Consider the following 14,795-nt stretch of genomic DNA (forward strand, 5'->3'; position numbering starts at 1 on the left):
AGCTAATTTTTCCAGCAGCTAGAGCAGATCTGATGGAGGTGAGTGGGCCTCCCTCTTTGGACTTGGCTCAGAATTATTCTAGGCCAAGCAGAGGTGGCTGGGTGGGCCAATGGAGACAATGCCTTCCTGGCCAGATGAGACCAAGCAGTAGCTGAACACTGGCTTGCCTGGTGGGCATAGGGCCAGGACTGACTTAGGCACTTTCCCTTCAAGTGAACAGTTCTTGTTGCACTGAGAAGTCATACTTTGCAGAGAAAGCAAGCTCTCCATGCAGAGTAATGCTCTGCTGTAGCCCTTAGGCATGCTTCAAACTCTCGCCCTCTCCTCCCCCCACTGGCTCCACAGAGAAGCCAGCCCAGCCCATACCTGCAGGTTCTCCCCCCACTGGGCCTTCCCTTCCAGGAGGGCGTCCAACACTGCACGACTGGGCTCCCCGCTGCCTGGGTCGTTGCCGCTCATGACGTAGTAGGAGGCCCGGACCCTCTTGAAGAATTCCTGGTCCGTGTTCTTCCCACTGCAGTGATTGGGGATGTAAGCCAGGTCCACATAGATGGGGGGCCCAGGGGGCACAGAGGAGCTGCTTTTGGGGTTACTGGAGACTTAGGGAGAGAGAAGAGGGAGGGGATATTAAACCAGCTGGTGGCAACTGGGCAGGGTGGTTGCCAGCCCATCAGCTCCTGGTGAAAATGCCCCAACTAGGGATCTCTCGCATAACATTGTTCTTATTTTAAAAAATAGTAAATTTTATTAATATTTTCCACACAACAAGAAACAGAAAATGAAAAATAACAATACACAAAACACAAAAACAAACATATGAAAAACAAATCCAAAACTTACAAATTAATAGTATAAACACTAAAAAGGAAAACAAACATTGACTTCCACCAATCCCACAGCACCTCCCTCTTTCTTATCCTTTCACTTCACAAGGTTATTCCAGACTCGGCCAGGTTTCTGTCCTCGAACCTTGTCTTTTAAGGTATTTGTTTAGGCACTCCCATTCCTTTTTCACAACACTTTTTAGTTTGTGTCTTATTATATCTGTCAGTTATCTGTCAGCAATCCCTCTTGCTGTTCTGGCTTCTGGGATTCAGAATATTTTTTTCCCTTGTTTTCATCCTCCAAAAACTAGGTGCGTCTTATAGAGTGAAAAATGCAGTACCTTTGTTTTGTCCATTTAATATTATTTTCCACCTCTTTATTAAATTAGTTAATTGGGATTGTAGAATTTTAATATTTTGGATTATACTCTCTTGTTTTGGATTTTTCAACAATTCTTTTTCATTCTTCCTTATCTGTTTATTTATTTCCACAATATCATTTTCTTTACCCTTCCTTATTCTCACCATTTGTTGTATTCCAATTCCTCTCATATAGCCTTTACTGGTATCCCAAATGATTTTCCTATCTGTCCCTTGTCTCTTGTTAATTTCGAAAAATTCCTTCAACAATTCCCTCATTTTATTCACCTTTTGCTCATCTCTCCATATCTCGTCATTCATCCTCTACCTCCCTCGTATGTTTTTTGAATTTTATGTGTATAGTAACTGGATTATAATCTGTGAGAGATTTGTTCAAAATCTCTGCTTTTACCAGACTCAAGGTCAATTTTTTTCGAGGCCCAAATTGCATCTATTCTTCCTCCCGATTTTTTATCTTTGGAAAAATAGGTAATATCCTTTTCAGTGGGATGCTTCAGTCTCCAAGTATCAAATAAATTAAGATTATATGTCAGCTGAAAAAACAATAATGGTAGTCTGCCTGAGTTTGATTTCCCCCCTCTCTGGGTTCTATCCATTTCAATAGATATAACTCCATTAAAATCTCCCATCAAAATTATCTTTCCATTCTCAAGTTCCCAAAGCTTCTCTTCCAATTTCCTGTAAAATTCAGATTTATTATTATTTGGGGCATACACTCCTACCACAATTATCTTTTCTTGATTTCTTTGTATTTCTCCAGATGAAAATGCCCCAACTAGGGATCTCTCACATAACATCATTCTTAACATTTCTTCACATCCCACAACTGGCCCACTTCAGCTCCTCTCTTTAGAATGGAAAAGTCAAGGAGCCAGGAGAAGCTAAGAGAAAAGCAAACTGGAATTCACTGGGAGAAGCTGATCATGCAATAGTGGCCAAATTGTTGCCCCCCCCCCCCAGATGCCATTGGACAGCTCTCACTGCCCTTTACCTTTGGAAGTGTGACTGGGGCCCAACAACAGCCTGAAGGCATGACTTCGGTCCTCCCTATGCAATCACAGCCCACTCTGCCCAGTTCTGCAAAGAGGTGTTCTACTGGGAGCCCAAGAACCACCTTCCACTTCCAGTATAGCACCTCCTGCTGGTGGAGGAAAGGATCAGCTTCCGACTCATTGGAGCAAGTGAAGAGGCCTCCCTCCCCCCTCCACACAAACAAGCCTGGCCCTGCCTTCTAGGGTTTTCTGAGATTCCGTCCTTTGTCCAATGCATTTATAGAAAGGCAGACTATTATAGGGCCCAAGACAGAGCTCCGCAGTCTGAATTACTGCCTAAGAAGAAACCTGTAGCAGCAGTAGGGTCAGGCCAGAGGAAGTTCATCACAGTCCAGCACTCTGTTCTCCCCTTGGCCAAGCAAAAGCCCCAAAGGGAAGAAGCCTCCAAGCAGAACATGAGCACAACAGCAGGATTCTCCCTGCTTGCAGTTTGCAGCAACTGGGTCTCAAGAACCTAGCACCTTTGACAGTGGAGGATCACCTGGCTGGTGATCCCTTTGCATCTCTGCCTGAGATCCCTCCAGAGAGATTCCCCCTCATAATAATGTACTTGGTAATAGCCACACCAGAGTGCAGAGTTTCAGAACTGGAGACAGTGTATTTTCCATCAGGAAAAGGTAGGCCTGATTTGTCATTCATGCCCAAGATTAAATCCACAGGAAGTGCTTCTGGCAATCTTTGACCCTAAATCAGGGAGCAGAAGCAGCACATCCTGGTTCTGGGAAAGTCTCCCCGACTTTGGGCAGAAGACAAATGGCTGGACAACCAGAGGTGACAGCACAGACGCCCCCACAATTCCTGCCAAGAAGGCCAGGCCTCTGTTCAGTCTTACCTGGGCTGGTTTTGACGCCGTTGACAAGGTTCTTGCCAGGGTTGGGGGGACCCGTCTCTTCTCCATGGGCCTTCAGGGGCTTCTCTCTCTTGGCCAGTGCTGGCTTTGGAGGCCGGTCTGGTGGCTGTTGCTTCAAGGGGGTCGGGGACCATTTCTCAGGCTTCCGGGCAGGGGAAGAGGACTTGGGCTTGCCCAGCGGCTTCCTCACCCCTTTGTTTTTCTCCTTCAGATCCTTCTTGGATATTTTGTCAGGCCTGCTCATGTTCTGATCATTGAGCAGCACCTCGGGGTCCATCATGCAGACATCTGGGTGTGGAGGGTGAGGATGGGGGTCCACCAGGGTGATGGGTGGGGGGTCATGACCAGCTCTTGTGCTGCTGCTGTGATGAGAGCTGCCCACAGCTTTGTCCACTGGGAGGAAATCGGCATCTTCGTCGGAGTCCATGGCCGCGTCGGCTGTGATGGAGGGGCACTCCTCTGTTTCTGGAGGGACATCCGAGTCAGATTGGGAGGTGCCAGAGTCACTTGCGGAGGTGGGAGGAGTTTCTTCTGCTGTGGCAGGGGGTTGCCTATGGCCACCAGGGATGGAGTGTGGCCTTCCTTTCACAGAAGGGTGACCTTCAGCCTGGGAACATTCACTCTCCTCTGATGAATCCTGAGGACTGGGATTGATGAACGATGGGGACAGCTCTCCCTTCCTTTGCTTATACTCACACGAGAACCTCTGCCCGTACTCTGAGGTGGCACCCAGAGATGGCTCCAACTCATGGGAGGCGTCACCATGATCCTCTGCTTGGCTGCCATGCTGGGCATCTGGAAAGAAGGGCGGGAAAGCCGGCTCACAGCTCAACAAGGAAGAGGGACGGCTTTGTCTCTCACAGTCCTCCTTCTCATCATCCTCCTTCTCATCTTCGTCTTCTTCCTCCTCCTCCTCCTCACTCCTTGTTGCCCCTGTGAGATGTGGCCCACCATGGAAAGCAAGGGGGCTGAGGCTCACCTCTGTGGGCCCGTTGGCAGTGGCAGCTGCCTCCTGCTGGCAGTGGGGGGAAACAGCCAGGATGTCAGGGAGGGGAGTGGCTGCTGGCCACTCTCCAGGGCTTGGGGGCTGCTGTGTGCAGCTAACTGTGCAGCTGGACTCAGACTGCTGAGTGGGCAGAGAGGGCAGGCCCAAGCTGGCAGAGGCATCTCCTCCCATTTCACCTGAAAACATCTTTGCAGAACCTGCTGGAAGCTGTGGGGACGTGGGTTGCTGTGCTCTCTGGGCATCTGGCCCAGCAGCTGTTCCTCGATAGGGGGGGAACAAGGGGCTCTCACTGACTGCTGGATGTGTTGAGATGGAGGCCCTCAATAAGGTTTCCTCAGGAGAGCTAGATGACTCCCTGTGCAGCTGCTGCTCTTGGGGTGCCCCAGAGAGAAGCTTCCCTCCTCCTGCTGGGAACGATGAATCCTCACTAGAAACCTTTTTGGATACCTCCAAGTATTCATCTCTCTTGCCCTTTTCAAAGGGGTCAGAATCAGGGATGCCAAAAGCGAGGGATTTGTCCCGTAAGTGGGACGAGAAATGTGCTTCATGTCGGAACAGGATGGAAGGCTGGTGCATGCCCAGGGAAGAGAGTTCAAAGCCCGAGGAAGAGCAATCCAGCCCTTTCGTCAGCAGCGCTGGGCCCTTTGGAGGGTCCTTCTCTTTAGCAGCAGAACCAAAGCAGAAGCCTTTGGAGTCAGTATCACCAAAGCCTTTCCCTATGGAGGCCTCTTCCTCTTCCTCCTCCTCCTCCTCTTCTTCCTCCTCCTCCTCCTTTTTGGAGCATGGCTTGCTTGAGGCCCACTCCTCCCTTTCTGGACCTGCAAGGCTGCCATAGGCAGCAACATCCTCAGCCTTCAAGGCTCTTCTCTCTGTCTGACTCTCCTCTCCCAACAATGCACCATAGGATGCTCCTTGCCATGTCGCTGACAGACGGTCCTCCTTCTCCAATCCCGAAATGTCTGCATAGGGTTCCTCTTCCCTCTCGCTGGCTGGCTTCAGAGCTGAAGGGGGCTCCCCTGGGTGCTTGGATTCCTTTTCAGACTTCTCCTTGGCCCCCTTCTCCAGCTCTGAGTCGCTGGCGCTCTCTTCTCCCCTTCTGGCTTGCTCATAGTACATATCCTTGGGCAGGGAGTGCTTGGGAGAAGGAGACCTTTGCTCCTGGCTGATGTTTGCATCTGGAGGGTGGGCACCTTCAATGTAAAGAGCTGTCTCCTCCTGCTTCAGCGCGCCTGCCACATCAGTGTGGGAGGTAAAGCCTTTGTCCCCCAGAGAGGCTGCAGGCAGGGAGCTCACCAGACTTCCTGGCAGAAGAGGTGAAGAGTCTGCAAGGCTCTCATCAGGCTGTGGGTCGTCCTGGGCTGCCAAGCTCTGTGGTACACTGGTCTTCTCTGCTATCTGAAGAGGATGGCCCTGGGCATGGACCTCTGCATACTCAAAAGAGGGCTCTGCTTTGTCCTTTGGGGAAACTGGAGACGAGAGCTCTTTCTCAGTAGGAGTGTAGAGGCAAGACTCTTCTTCCTTGGAGGAGATGGGGTAAAGGGTTGTCCCTATCTTGAGACCCACATCTTTTCCAAAGTGGCCAATGCTAGACATGACAACATTCTCATAGATATCTGCATAATGGAAAGTCTTCTCATGAGGGTAAGGAGTTGCTTCTCTCTCTTCCCCTTTCCCAAGAGTGTCAACTTTGGGTTCACAGAGCGCAGACTGACTGGGAGAGTCTGTGGTGCTGAACCAGGAGTGATGCTCTGCTTGGTCAATGGAGATTGTGTCCTTCAAAGGGGTTGCGAGGTCTCCACTTCCTCCAAGGTGGGTGGACTCACTCTTCCCTGGCTCCACAACTGCAGGGGCCCTGTCTTCCTGGGATCCTACTGGACTCAGCAGAGCTGCCCTCACTACCTGCTCCTTTTGGCTTTCCTCTGAGCAAGTGTGAGATTCCACCTCAGCCTCCTGCTCTCTGTCCTGCATCTCTTTGGGATCCCACTTGCTTTTGTAGACATCATCACCCTCTGATCTCCTCTCTGTGGTTCCTGATTGGAGTGTGGGCACACTTTGGTCTACTGCAGGGGACTTTCGCTGCTCTGGTGCAGATGCTTCTCTCTCTTCCAAAGCAGGAAGCTCCACCACAGAGCTGGACCATGGCTCTGTGGCCACTTCCTCCTCAGCTTGCTCAGGGGGGGACTCCTCCCTCCACCCTGTTGTAGGTGGAATCTTGACCTGGTGTGGAGGGGACAGTATGGCCCATTCCAGGCCGGATGTCGACACACTTTCTAGCCCAGGAGATGGGGGGCTTTTGGAGCCAGGCATCTTGGATTCCTTTGTGTCCATGGCACTGTGTTCAGCAGCTGCTTGTGAAAATGCCTGTGTTTGGTCAGATGATGTTTCTGGCATCTGCTGGGCCACAACCTTGTCACTCACATGGGGAAAGCGATTCTCAGGAGGTGTGTCTTGCTTCAAAGTGGCAACGTTTTCGTGGAAGTGCCTGTATCCTGAGTCCCAAATGTCTTTCATGGCCAGTCCAGAAATGTCATCTTCAGACTCTGCCACAGAGTGAGAAATCACTCCCTCTTCAGTCATGGGAGGAGGAGGAGCCTTTGTTTCATGTTTTTCTACTTCCTCATCCAAGAAGGTACATTCCCCTCTTTCTTTCCCATACTTTGGCTTTTGCTCTTTGCATGGCACTTCCTTCATCTCCTCTGGAAACCACACTTTCTTCTCAGAGTTTGTGTCTTTCAGATAAATATCTTCCATTTCTGGAGATTCCTCCTCTTCTTCCTCCTCCTCCTCTTCAGTATCCTGCTCCTCTTCCAGCAACCGACGAGGCCCCATCTCCTCAGAGGAGACTTGCGAGGGCTCCTTCTCTAGAACTGGGCTTGGTTCTGTGAAGCTTGAAGACTTTGAACCTGGACTTTCTTTGGGGGAAGGTCTTGGAGATGGTTCTTTGATGGGCTCTTTTTCAGCTAAGGATACGGCTCTGGCATCTTCCATAATAGTGTCTGCAGAAGACATCGTGAGGGTGGCATGACTGTCTTGGAATGGATCCTTCCCGTGGAATGAAAAGGAACTAAGCGAATTGTCTTTGGCCAAAGCTTCAGATGTTTTGCTTCCAAAAGGGCTCTGCTCTGTGTATGCCTGGTAGCTCATTTCAGGAGAGAATTGTTCTGTGAACACGTCTGATGAGGACTTCTCAGCAGGGACCTCTTTTGTAGACAGAGACTGAGCATCAGGTTGAGACCTCTCTCCTGTGAACAAGTGCAAAGAGGTTTCTTCACTAAGGCTCACAGAAATGTCGCTGCCTTCTGGGGAAGTGTATTTGATAGCAACTGCAGGGAGTCCCTCTTGGCCTAAGCTGCGCTCTGTGAAATGTAGGGCATTCCCATCTTCTGGCAATTTTTCCATGGCAATATCATCTGAATATTTTGCTTTCCCAGGAGTGTCTTCAATAAATGGGAACACCTTTGCTTCCTCTGGTGAAAGCGGTTTTGTGGGCGCTTGTGAAGAACTCTCACCAAAAGCTCTATCGGAAAGTTCCTCCCACCCTTCTGGAGGAGGAATTTCAGCTGCAGAGAAGAGCATCTCATGGGCAGGACACTTCATGCTTTCCTGGGAGGCTTCCTCAGTAGTGTCTGCTCCCTTCAATGGAGAGCCCTCCTTGGGCTCTAGAAGTGTGTCTTTGGTGAGAGGATAAAGGTCAGAAATGTCCAGGGTCTCTTGCTTGTGGTAGAAGCTGATGGCCAGCTCCTCTTTCTCAAGAGGCAGTCTCCGATCCTCACCCTGGACAGGTGCAGATTCTGATACAGTCACACTTTCTGGGACAGGCTTGTCCTGAAGGAGAGTTGATGCCTCTTTCCCCCCAGAAAAGAGCCCCTCAGTAGCAGCGACCTCTCCTTCAAAAGCCCTGGAGATCTCAGTGGCTTTGCTGGGACTTCTTTCTTCATCCCATTTCACAGGGGCCTCAGAAGACTTGTCAAACAGCTCAGCCTCCACAGTGTCCGATTTCTCCTCTACAGGGGACTGGTGGAAAGGTGTGTGCCCAGCGCTGGTGGGGCCCGACTGGGTGGGAGATGCCATCTTGACTGTGCTGTCATCAGGGCTCATGCACCGCTCTTCAGCCTCACCAGAGCCTGCAACTACCTGCAGCAACTGGGCTTCTCCGTCGAGTATCAGCATGGCCTCTTGGGATCCTTCCATTGGCACTCCTGTTAAATCATCTCCCAGGGGCCCTTGCTGAGAAAACAAAGGTGCATCATAATGACCCTGCGCTCTCCAAGGCTTCTCAATATTTGGTGTCTCATCTTCTTCCTCCTCCTCCTCTTCCTCCTCCTCCTGTTCTGGTTCCTGTTGCTGCTGCAGGCCCTTTTTGCAGGCCTCAAGCCTTCTCTCACCTTCTGCTTGTATACGGAAGTCTTCTGGAGGTGGAGACTTGAAGCCTTTGTCCTCCTCTAGTGAAGATGTGGGAGAAATGGTGCCAGCGGAGGGAACATAGTCCAGACCTTGGGTAGCCTCTGTTCTAGAGGAAGGAATGCTGTTCACTGTATCCAGCAGCAAGGAGCTTTTGCCAGTATCCTCTGTCTGTGGTGCTGTTATTGAGGCAACAGACTGGTCCTCTGCAACAGAGGTGGCGAAAGAGGAGAGCTTGTCACACTCTGTGATGGATGTTGCTGAAGAAACATGCTCCTCTTCTGCCAAGGGGGCAGCCACAATGTTGGTGGGGTAGGCAAGGACTGCAGGGTCTTGGCCAGCAGCTGCCATGGCCTGGATCCCGTGGATAGCTTCAAAGGAGCCGGTCTGGTCTGGCACCGCAATGTCAGAGGAGCTAATATCTGTCTTGAGCTGGGGCAGCCTCTCCTCCTGCTCATCGTGGATCTCTTCATCGGAGATGGTCTGCTCTGTCTCTGAGTAGCCAGGGATGGTCTCATCCTGGATGTAGGAGATGTGTTCTCCAAGTGGGGCTGGAGCGCTGCCCAGGCAGGATTCCTCTTCCTCCCCCTTGCCCATTCTTTGCTTCCCAGGCAGTCTGCTTTCCTCCTTGGCCTCTTTTTCCTTCCCTCTGGAGGGAAAGAGGGGACCTTCTGGCTGCTGGAAGAGAGAAGGCTCACTTTTCTCTGCCTCTTCCCTTTTGGCCTCTGCAAGGGGCTGTTCAGTCCCTTCCAGCTCTGTCTGTTCCAATCCCTTGTCTCTCCTGTCCATTTGCCTCTCTGCCTGTGTCTCCATCCACTTCATTTCCAAAGCAGAATATTTGTCTTCTGAGTAGTCACCGGAAGCCTGCATGATATCTCTCTCTCCTGCTTCTTTTCCGGAGACTTCTGCTGTTCTTTCAAGGGGCTCCCCCAAGGCGGCTGCTCTCTCATCAGGTCTTTTGGGCATTTCCCCTCCCCCCTCCTTGCCCGTTTCCTCCTCTGTTGCACCTTGGGACCAGGAGTCTGGGCCACTGACTCCTTCTGGGATCAGGTCTGTCTCCTGAGCAGCCACATCACTAAGCCCCTGCTTTCCTGCCTCTCCTTCTGCAGGACCAGGTGCCTCTGGAAGCCCGGCCTGCTTTTCAGCCTTAAGCTCCTCAAAGTCCTTGGTGAGGTCCTCTGGGGAAGACAAGACCAGCCTGTGCTCAGCCACGCCTGCTGGTTCTGGGGGCTGGCTTGGTGGCTTCTTGGGCACAGGCAAGGCCTTCTTTGGCTCTCCATGGGCAGCGTCCTTCTCAGCTTTGCTGCGAGCTTTCTCCGCTTTGATCCGACCAGGAGCTTTTGCCTTGTACAAAGTCTTCCTCACTTCAGGGGTGAATGACTTCAAGTCTGGCTTTGAAATCTTTTTCAGCTCTGGCTTGGTTTCCTTCTTTTTCTCTTCTTTCTTTGACTCCTTCCTTTCCTCTTTCTTCCCATCATCTTTCTTAATCTCCTTCCTCTCTTTCTTGATCTCTTTCTTCTCCTTGTCCCTTTTCTCCTCCAGCTTAGACACTTTCTCCTTGAGGTGCTTCTTGCCCATTTTGTCTTTGTTGTGTTTCCTTTTCTCTGCTTTGAGGGCATCGCTGGAGTCCATTCTTACTTTCTCTGCCTTGGGGGGCTTTTCCAGTGGCTCCTTGGCCTTCTTCTCTGTCTTGGCCTCTTTGAGGACCTCGGCCTTCACCTCCTTTGCTCCCTCCTCACCACCTGCCTTGGCAGCTGCCGGCTTAGAAGACTTGAGGCTCTCCTTGCTGTCTGTCCTCTGCTTGATCTTGGTCTGCTTGAGTGCCAGGGTGGGAAGGCCAGAGGCAATTTCCTTCTGCGTAGCAACAGGATACTTCAGGAAATCCAAGTGCCTGAGTTTCTCAAGCCCTTCCAAAATCTTGTTTTGTGGTGCATTCCCAGGGAACAAAACTCGCACTATTTTTTCCGTTGGACTTGCTGGGAGCCACACAACCAAGGCGGTGATGGAGGTCAGGTAGGGTACAGAGATCTCCCCTTCCTTCCCATTGGCCAGAATGATGCCCGTCTTGGCCTTGCTGTTCCCAGCCCACTTCTGCATGAGGAACTGCATCTCCTTGCTCTCCTTGACTGGGTTCAAGACATACATGTCCAGTTTCCCAACACCCATTTTGTGGAACAAGGTGATGGGCTCAATTGTGTTGCTGACTACCCTGTACAGGGGCTCTGGCTTCACGCCCAGCCTGTTGAGGTACTGCAGGGTCAGGCTAGCCTCCTCAATGCTTCTCTTGGCCTTCATGGAAGACTCGGGCATTTTGAGCTTCTCAGGGACATTGAAGAAAACCACCCCAAGCTCAGGGGAGATGAGATTCTTCATCCAGTCACTGTAGTTGGTGGAGCCCTGAGACTGCTCCTCGTCCTGCTCAGCGATCTTCCTCTGCAAGAGACCATTGATGCCAGGGAGGTTATCGGCCCCAATGTGGGTCAGGAGAACAGAGTCAATTCTGTCCAGGTGCCGCACCAGCTTCCAGAAACAGGACTTCCTCTCTGAACCGCCATCCACCAGGATGTTGAACCCATTGACGGCAAAGAGTGCTGAATCCCCCCTCCCTCCAGGGAAGATGTAGCAGCAGGGCTTGGACAGCTTGAGGAAGCCCCCTGAGGTTGGGGGTTCCAAGAGGTCAAAGGGAGATGGGACATCCACTGTCTCAGAGACATACTCGGCAAATTCAGAGATCCCATCCATCTCTGGCAGAACTGGGTCAGGGTTCAGTCTCAGACTGAGAAGGTCCTGGAATCGGGGGTGTCCTAGGTTGCTCCAATCTCCCTCTCCCAAGCACGACACAGTCAGGGAGGCCTTGGAAGCTGGATCTGTGTTGCTGAGAAGCTGGGCAACCTACAAGAGTCAGAAGCAGGCAATAGTCAGAAGCACCACAAAAGGTCCTTGACAAAAAACCCCAAAATGTCTTTTTTAGTCAAATCCATGCAAGCTCAACCTTTAACTAGAACTGGAAACCTACCAGTCAACCTATGTAACTAACTATTGTTCTTGGGTGGCCAGAAGTGTCCACCAGATGTATCAATAATAGCATCCTGGAAATATGTTACTCTGGAGACTAGTAATCTGAAAGGGGCCTCTGCAGGAAATTGAGTGTTTCCCAAGCCTACAATAAGCCAGGAGTTGGAATGCATGGTGAATAAAGTACTGGTAACACATCCTGAATGCCTGGGAAGATTTGTAACGTGTACAACAGTAGTAGCAGCAATCCTCATTTAAGGTGGTCCCAAACTCAGTCCCCATGACACCGCGGGGTGTTAATCTTAGGCAAAGGATTTTCCAAGACAAGCTGTGAAATAAGACTTAAGCTAGGACTAAAAAGACAACAGCCTGAGGATGGCCTCCAAAGCCACCTATGTCAGCCAGATGCCTACACATACAAATCCCAGATTCCCCACCCACCCAATTTACCTCTGGATCTGCAAGGATCTCAGCAAATTTCTGGTAGGTGAAGGTCCCAGCCTGCAGGATCAAATCTCCTTCTTGGTCTGTGCTCTGTCCACAGAGCACTAGCAGCTTGTAGGCAGAAGGGTCACATATCAAGGAACGAACCTGTTTGCAGCAGGAGAGACAGTTTCAGCTCCTGAGTTTTGGACTTGCAGAAATGCTGCCCTCACTCAGATAATGCCAACGGCCGTGTCTGATGAATGAGCTTGGAGAGGCAGCCCCATTGAGAGGCAGCTTGGCTAAACATGCTTGAGTCTGGGCTCTAGACACAGCCCCATAATATCCCAGCCATGCCCCAAGCAAGGTCACAGGAGGGATGGCAGGGAACCCAAATACCCCCCACACCTGGTCAGGATAATCTGTGCAGTCAAATTTAGCTGCAGGCAGAGAGAAAAAGCAGGAAGGCAGCCAGGTCCCTAGAAGTGGGGGAGGGAACTGGGTGCAGTCCCGAGTACAGGGCTTTGCAGGAGGGTCTTTGTTTTAAGGCCTTTATCTACTCCCCTTCATAAATATTTATCCTGACGGGGCAGGAGGATGGTTTCACAAGGGATTTGTAGCTGGTTTGCCCCCAAAGTCAAGAAGCGGGCAACTTTTGCACCATGCCACTGTAGCAACTCTTAGAGGTGTAATTCCATTGGTTACATTGACCCCAGGTAGGCAGGAACCCCAGAGCTTTACCTCTGACACAGTGCTCTGTTCATCAGGGTTTACTAGGATGACTGTGTCCAGGTCCTCGCTCTGGTGGTGGAGGGTCCTCTGACCTAGGGAGACAGTAGAAAAGGCTATGTTCAAAACAAGTGCTCATAGTCAGAGCCCAAGGGCAAAACAACTGCCTTCAGAACCAGGCCATTGTGGCTATCCAGGAGAAGCTGGAAAGGCTGGCAGTTTCCAAGCTGGCTTCAGCTTTCCCTGCCCTGTTCCTGGGGGAAGTGACCTCCAGTACAGTAGCCCAGACCAGCTACTTTTGAACTCCCACCCCAGGGAAGCTGCAGGAAGATTCCTTGGTGAGTGGCTTCAAACAACAAATGAAAACCAAACTAGACCAATACATTTTGGCACAGGCAGTATTGCTCTGCACAGTTTATGCTAACCATTTGGGGGGCTGACTTCAGCTTTCATTGGGACGGAAAGTGATTTGCTTTAGGGCTGAAAGGCTGCTCTGGAGCCCTGCAACTTTGAGACGTGTGCTGATGAGGAAGCTTCTTCCAGCACTGCTGGATATGCAGATGTGTTTGGATGTTCAATGAGCAAGACATAAACATGCCCATAGCATGGATCTTGCAAATGCTCTAGCTTTGGGCAGCCCTTCCCCGCTCCTCAGAATTGTGCAGGCAGTTGTGAGTTTGGGAAATGAGCAGTGTGTATGTGTGTGTGTGTGCGCGCGTGTGGTGAGGGTTCCTCATGAGCCTGCAGTGATCCTTGCAAAAGAGATGAGCTGCCCAACCCAATACTTTCCCTGGGAGCCTGGGCTCCTGCTGCTGAGTTGTAAAACACTCCATGGGTTGAGCTCTGTGGCCAATTTAAAATGCATCCATTAAAAAAAAACAGACAGACACACAGTGTGTGTGTATGGGTGTGTGTGTGTGTGTGCGCGCGCGCCCAGGATTTTGCACTACAGCAGCTGTTCCTGCTTGGCATCCATCGTACAGCAGCTGCTCTGGGCTCCAAGGACTGAGCTGAAGCCATGAGCTGCTCAACTCCCCTCCCCTCCCTGGCCCTTCCAGCTCTCCGTATTTCTCTATAGATGAAGATGGACAGAGGATTTTGAAAGGAGGAAGGGTGTTCTGGAAATGCTTTTATGACAAAAATCAAGCACACCTTTCATTCTCTAGGGTCAAGCTCTGGAAAAAATGAGTCATGCTCACTGGAAGCATGAGGCTGCTTTGCCCAGCACTGTGTGACTAGCAACCCAGGAACTCATTAAGAAGTGAATGGATATACAAACGTTCCTCCGAGCCACTAAACAAGGAGGTTGAGCCAGGCCAAAGCTGAGGACCACTTCTCCCCAAAGGCCCCTGCTTAGGAAACCATCTCCCTCTCTCCCTCTACTGCATCCCCTTCCTCCTTCCTTTCAGGGTCTCTTGGGAATGCACCCTCACTTGCCTTGCAAAGAGGATGCAAAACCTCTTGTCAACATACATTTGCTGAGCAATGGTTCCCCCCACCCCCACTTAACTTTCTTCTGTTCCCAATCCCAAGGGACCCAGAAAGCGGTGGGAGGGGTGTGGGTGTCTTGCCACTGAACCTGCAGTATTTAATGGATTGCAGGCACCGCAGAGGAGGATGCTCACCACACTGCTACTGGTCCTCTCCCACTGAAGCCCAGCAGGGAGCGTTTCTGGTTGGCCTTGGCCTCTGTGCCTGGTCACCTGCACCAGCTTCAGACTAAGCCTTCAAGGACAAAGCTGGCCACCAGAGAGCACCCTGCCTGCCTCCAACCCTCTGTGGGCCTGCCCAGCTGCTGGCTGCTGCTGCAGCAATTCATGTCAGTAATCTCTCCCAGGAAAACAAAGCTTGGCTGCTTAGTATTCTGCTTGCATCAGAGGATTTCCTCTGCTCGCAGTTGATATTGCAAGAAGTGGGCAGGGGAAGGAGGCAGGCCAGGCAGGGGCGTGGAGAAGCCACTGGGTCAAGGACAGGTGTCCAGGAGATGGCAGCCTCTTGTTTGCTGGCCTTCCCACCCCCCACCCCATCTCCCCTCCCTAGCAGATTCCAGAGGCCTCTGCAGAACTCCTGGCTGCTTTCATAATCTCCTGGTACCTGCAGCTTGCAGCCCATCT

At 51.2% G+C, this 14,795-nt stretch overlaps 1 protein-coding gene across 4 annotated transcripts in view; it reads right to left on the bottom strand.

The window, feature by feature from the left end:
- Positions 1-14,795, bottom strand: part of MAP1A (microtubule associated protein 1A) — a 36,431-nt gene that overhangs the window by 2,796 nt on the left and 18,840 nt on the right. For all 4 annotated transcript variants that reach the window (XM_083587159.1, XM_083587160.1, XM_083587161.1 and 1 more), the window contains 4 exons: positions 12,694-12,776; positions 11,980-12,120; positions 3,090-11,406; positions 367-599 (listed from right to left, as the gene is read on the bottom strand). In XM_083587159.1, coding sequence (XP_083443285.1) covers positions 367-599; positions 3,090-11,406; positions 11,980-12,120; positions 12,694-12,776 — 8,774 coding nt within the window. The remainder of the gene's footprint in view (positions 1-366; positions 600-3,089; positions 11,407-11,979; positions 12,121-12,693; positions 12,777-14,795) is intronic.

The sequence above is a fragment of the Podarcis filfolensis genome (genome assembly GCF_964270895.1).
Source record: "Podarcis filfolensis genome assembly, chromosome: 14".
NCBI classification, from domain to species: Eukaryota; Metazoa; Chordata; class Lepidosauria; order Squamata; family Lacertidae; genus Podarcis; species Podarcis filfolensis.